Consider the following 6,207-nt stretch of genomic DNA (forward strand, 5'->3'; position numbering starts at 1 on the left):
AAGAACAAGTTACATACATTATGACAAAACCACTTAAGTTGGATGTGTTCTTGAAGCTGCATGAGTCAATGGGTGTGTGTGTGGTACCACGACTAAACTGAAAGCATTACTGCAATCAGTTTAGGGGATGAATTGTTGGGGTTGTTAGAGTTATAGTTGAAGTAGTCAAAAGTTCATTCAGTTAATAAATCCTATTATTTAGGACATGTAGGTAGAGTCTGACCATTTCCTTAGCCACTTACCACGTTATTAGGATCAGTAAAATGTGGGTTGTTTGTTTTCAATTTTATCTCTTTGTAAGGCTTATATAAGCCAAACACGACAGCCAAAAACTCTCGCTTTGGCGATTTTTTCCTCTGAGGGCAGAGACTTTGTTTGAGCTTGCAAATGGAGGAGGGCAGCCCTGGTTTGTTTGTGTTAGGTTTTGTATATAAATATTGTTTCTTCTCTCTTCGGGCATTGGTGGCACCTTAGAGGAGATGGGGTTTGTTTCTCTTGTCTTTTTCTGGGATGAAAAGGTAGAATCTTGTTTTTCTTTTGATTTGTTGGGGTTATCGGCGACCGATCTCTCGCATTCCTCAGCCGTGGGTTTTTTCTTGGAAATTCCGGTTTTGATTCGTGGAAATTGGTGCTGTTTTTGGGTCTGAGTTTGTCTGACGGTTTACCACACCGGCGGCTATGACTGAAGATGTCTCTGTTGGTCTAGATGGACTCACCAGCGTTGGAATGGTGGTTCGGGTGGTGGTTACTTTCTCGGGTTAACCTCTCTCAGGTTATCCGGCCAAAGGGGCGACATTTTCGAGTACAGGGCGATTTCTTCAGGTGTGCTAGTGGGGGCGATTTTGTAGGGAAATGGTTCTGGATTCTTCTGGACGGTTTGTTAGCGTGGCTCTTGCCCTATGCTTATTCGATCGGTTGGTTATGGCGTCCCTGCTCAGTGAGTCGAATCCTCAACCGCTCGGCACTGCTTGAGGTAGACCTTGGCTCTGCACAGAAGGGGAAATGGGGGATTCGGTCCGGCCAGTGCCTTTGTTGTTGTTTTTTGTTTGTGTCTTGTTGGTTAATTAGTACAATTGCTGCGTTCCCCTTGGCTTTTAGGGCAAAGGTGGTTTTTGTCTCCAAGCCTTTTGGTTGTTGGAGTTTTGTTCCTCCTGGTGCTTGAACCGGTGGAGGTGCAAGCAGAGATTTTCAGGTGCTGGCCTGTGAAGAACGGTGGGTGTTGGTGGATTTTCGGTGGAGATATGCTCATAGTCAGATCTTTTACCCTCGGCTGAATTTTTATGGAGCTTGTTCTCTGGGTTTTTGTTTGCTTTTGCTTGTATTCACAGTCTACCGTTTGGTAGCTGCTTTAAGCCAGGTTTTCCTGGTTTTGTGGGTAGAGATTCTTTATCTCTAGTTCGCTCTGATGGCCTTTGGGTGTTGAGATTGTGTTTGTGCTCTTTGTGCTTGTATTGTTCTTTTCTAGTTGTGTAACCCCCTGAGGATTATTTCTCAGCAATGAAGAAGATGAAGGCACTTTGTTCAAAAAAAAAAAAAAAAAAAAAGGCTTATATAAGCCAACAGCTTATTTTGAATCGAATAACATTCATTCAGATATTTTTCTAAATTGCTTTGTGCTTAGAGTTTACAACACCTTTTTTGTTTGGCAAAAAAACAAAATGTCTATAAAAATTTGAAAAAAATGGAAAACAAAAAAAGAAGCAGTTTGTGGGTCATTCTATCGCCACTTTCTTTTTCTTTTTTTTAATAATAAAAGAGTAATGATTGAATACCACCCAAAGATACAACTTTTTACCACCTTACCCATGTGGCAAAGTGGTCCCCCACTACTTTTTGAGTTTTTTTTATTTTTCTAAAAATAAATTAAGGTAGGAGATCACCTTACCACATAGGCAAGGTGGTGAAAAGTTGTATTTTTAGGTGGTATTCAATCATTACTCATAATAAAATGTTAGTTCGTATGTCTACTTTTTAAAAAATAAAATTAAAAATAGAAAAAGTGGAAAACAAAAAAAGAAGCAGTTTGTGGGTCATTCTGTCGCCACTTTTTTTTTTTTTTTTTTTTTAAATTTCTATGTCTACTTTTTAAAAATTAAAAAAAGGGGGAAAAAAATGAAGCTGTTTGTGGGTCAGTCTGTCGCCACTTTTTTTTTTTTTATTATTATTATTATTTATAATAAAATGTTAGTTCGTATTTCTAATTTTTTTTTTTTTTAAAAAAAAAGAAAAAGAAAAAAAGAAGCGATTCTTCTGGAACATGAGGAAAAGCAGCAATCGCATGTAGCCGGCGAAAGATCGCAAATGGGAAGGAGCCAAATTCTCCAAGTCGGCCACCAAAGGAAATTCCAAGTCCACCTATTTCGGTTGGGCGGCTGGCCTTCCAAAAAGTCATTCAACACAATGGCGAAAAAACTGAAAAAATAATAATAAAAAAAATAAAACAGTAAAATTTGACTAAAATATAAATAACTCAATCCGAAAGTCATTCGGTACGCACGTGGTGGGTGGACAGGTATGTTAATGTATGAAAACCGTTTCCGAGCCCACATGCGGCATTCCCATTGCCATCCACCACTACTTTTTTTTTTTTTTTTTTTAGTGTAATTTTGTATGTCATATAAATATTTATTAAGTTTTCATTGATGATGTGAATCACATACTTAATAATAATTTTAAAAATTATTTTATTATTTAATAGTTACTTTTTTTTTTTTTTTAAATGAATTATTTAATAGTTACTTAATAAACATTTACATAACGTATAGAATTAAACGTTTAGGATTAAAAGATTACATCCACTATTTACCGGCCGCCTTTCTCGCGCATCAACTGCGTGTTCTCCGTCTCTCGCGGATAGAGTCAAACTACTTACTACATCGAGAACAGTATCCCACCTGCCCCAATCAAAACATGCCACGTCCTAATGTTTCTAAGTTCTGATATCCACACTGACCGTTGCCTCCGTGAGACTTCTTTTACTCTCTCTGTATAGTGTATATATATATAAATATATATAGGCTCCTCCTCCAAGCCTTGAGGATCATCTGCAACTGCATGCCCAACGCCTAAACAATTCCTAGAAACAGATCTCGCTAGATCTGTTCACCTTCAACACAATGGGCAGGTCTTGTTTTACATGCGGAGCGGTTGTGGGGGTTTTAGCCGTCGTGGCTCTGCTGCTGGTCGCACCGGCTGAGTCTCTCAACTGTACTTCACAGAAGTTCACAAACAAGCAGGTGTACGCCAACTGCACCGATCTTCCGCATCTGAGCGCCAACTTGCACTGGAGCTACGACGCCTCCAATTCCTCGCTGTCGGTGGCGTTCGTGGCCCCCCCGCCCAAGCCAGATGGCTGGGTGGCGTGGGCCATCAACCCCAATGCGACCGGGATGGCCGGGTCACAGGCCCTGCTGGCCTTCAAATCCAACGGATCCGTCACCATCCAGACCTACGACATCCGCTCCTACAATTTCAGCCAGTCCGGATTGAAGCTGGTTTACGAGGTGTGGGACCTGAGCGCCGAGGACTCCAACGGGACCATCAAGATCTTCGGCAAATGGAAGCTGCCGGCGGGCACGAAGAAGGTGAATCAGGTCTGGCAGGTGGGTCCGGGATTGAACCCACAAGGCTATCCGATGATACACGCATTTCAGCCCGAGAATCTTCAGGCCAAAGCGAACCTGCAGTTGGTCGGCCATGAGGCTGTCAGCCCTACCGGGTCTGCCCCTGCTCCTGGACCCTCTGGCTCTGCTCCTGGACCCTCTAGCTCTGCTCCTGGAACCCCTGGCTCTGCTCCTGGAGCCCCTGGCTCTGCTCCTGGAACCCCTGGTTCTGCTCCTAGCGGGGCTTCAACGCTTAGAGGGGGACTCGGTGTGGGTCTGTTCCTCATTCTTGGTAGTTTGATTGCTTACAGATCTTAGATTTTGGAGAGCGGGACTCGGTGTGGGTCTGTTCCTCATTCTTGGTAGTTTGATTGCTTACCGACCTTGGATTTTGGAGATCGATTTTCTTGTTCTGGAACTCCCCCCCCGTGTGATAAACATAAACCATTTGTATTGTACCAGACGTTGTTTATGTGGAATAATAATTTTATTTCTTACCTCTGCTGATTTGATCCGAAAAAGTAACTTCTATTCCAAATATTTTGGTTTTTTCCCAACTGTCACTGTATGAAGTCATGATTCCTGCTATAAGGAAAAAGCTATCTTAATTTGGCCTTTTTATATGATTTGATCGGTTTTTTTTTTTCTTTCCTCGTCAAGCCTTTTTTTTCAAGGCCAAAAAAAAGGAAAAGAAAAAACGCTTTTTCTCAGCCTCTCAAAGACCACGCGTATGAGATTTGAAATCGACTGGCCACACGTCGTCTTAACTATTGTGCAAGCGGCGGCGAAGATAGGATTTAAGATTTGCGGATCAAACTGAAAACAAATATTGAGAAGGCCAAAATTATAAAAACAATAAAATTTATGGGTAAAATTAGTTAATTTTTTTTTTTTAGGATTTTTTTTTTTTTTTTTTTTTTTTTGAGAAAATCCCTGGCCTCATGCCCCCAAAGGCCAGGGGTAGCTCCGTCCCTATGTGCAAGTTGATTTGAGAAGAGGGATGCTAAAGTATTACCTGGTGTATATTTGAAATGGTATAAATATAATTTTTTTTTAATTAAAAAATTGTATATATGCTATCCAAAAAGATATAAATGTAAATTTTTAATTACATTTATACTATTCTAGATGTACACCAGGAAAACGCTAAAAAAATGCTTTAATATTCCTCATTTGAGAATTTCATTTCTGATATAGACTTTAATGCTGCCCATCACTAACAATATCTCCTGAATAAATCCAAACATAAATTAAATTCTAAAAAAAATAAAAAAATCACAAAAAAAAAAAATGAAAGAACTCAAGCAATAACATCTCAATTCTATATTGGGAAGAAATGAGTACCCCACATAAAATGTGTAATTTATAAAGATATTTATGGATGCTAAGTCTCACATTGCTTAGTTATTAGATGAAACTTGAGTTTATAAGCAAATTTTTAGGAAAGCTCCAAATTAATTAGTCATTTTAGGATGAAAACACATATGTGGTTAGCGCTTTTTCTTACGTCTTTAGAGAACTAGCCGCTGGCACCCAACTATTTTCCTTAAATTTAAGAAATAAAACTACTTTTTACTTCCGTATCTAAAAACATTTCGCAATAGTTTCCCTTAATTTTTCATAAACCATTAAAATATTATTTTTTTCATTTTTACTTTTTTATTTTCTTTCATTTTATTATTATAAAGATAATAGAGGTGAGAGGAGAAAGAATCGAATTTATGATTATAATAAGGAAAAAATCATATTTAGTCCCTATATTTTCATATGATTTGGATTTAGTCTTTAGGCTTTCAATTTTAAAAATAAGGTCCTGATTTTTCATATGATTTGCTGATTACTGTCACTGCTATTAATAAGGATCATTCTTGTTCGAGTAGCTATGGGCAATTGATCGACGACATTTGGGTTCGTTTATCTTCTTTTTATTCTCACTCTGTAAGTGATGTGAGCAGACAAGCAAATAATGCTGCTCATGTTTTAGCACAACATGCTTTGACTTTGAGTTTTGATCGGGTGTAGAAGGAGGAGTGCCCTCCCCCTATCCTACACACTGTAATGGCTGAAAAGTTTTCTTCAGTATAATGCAAAGCTCTATAATTTTCAAAAAATAAAAAAATTGAAAAAAATTAAAAAAATAAGGTCCTGATTTGGACTGCTTCATCAGTCCCCTATCGTTATGGTTTTGCACAAGTTTCAAATTGATCCCTCTATTAATTTAATGTTAAAGTTAAAGATTTTTTTTTTTATTACATGTGTTTCATTTGACACTCTAGGGTTTATGTTAGCACCCAATACAATGTCAATGTCCATATTAGTATCAAATTTAACGGTTTTCTATCTAATGTTACAAATCTAAAAGATTAAGATGACGAAGAATATAATTTTTGTTTCTAGAGTTGTGTCTTTTTCTTTTTTTTTTTTTTCTTTTTATTTATTTCTTCGCTTAGTGATGTGGCATTGAAATTTGGTATTGATATGGGCGACGTTGATGTGTCAATTGAGACACACATGAAATATGACAAACTATTGATCTTGAAAAAAAAAAAATGATAAAGAGGCCTATTTAAAATTTGTACAAAACCTAAGGACCATATTCTTGAAA

The 6,207-nt window shown here is 38.0% G+C and overlaps 1 protein-coding gene across 1 annotated transcript; it reads left to right on the top strand.

The window, feature by feature from the left end:
• The first annotated feature begins 3,014 nt into the window (after positions 1–3,014).
• Positions 3,015–4,101, top strand: LOC133879968 (auxin-induced in root cultures protein 12). The gene has a single exon (XM_062318802.1). The coding sequence runs from the start codon at positions 3,117–3,119 to the stop codon at positions 3,918–3,920; it is 804 nt and encodes a 267-aa protein (XP_062174786.1). The 5' UTR covers positions 3,015–3,116; the 3' UTR covers positions 3,921–4,101.
• The last annotated feature ends 2,106 nt before the right edge of the window (positions 4,102–6,207 follow it).

This window comes from Alnus glutinosa, chromosome 10 (genome assembly GCF_958979055.1).
Source record: "Alnus glutinosa chromosome 10, dhAlnGlut1.1, whole genome shotgun sequence".
NCBI classification, from domain to species: Eukaryota; Viridiplantae; Streptophyta; class Magnoliopsida; order Fagales; family Betulaceae; genus Alnus; species Alnus glutinosa.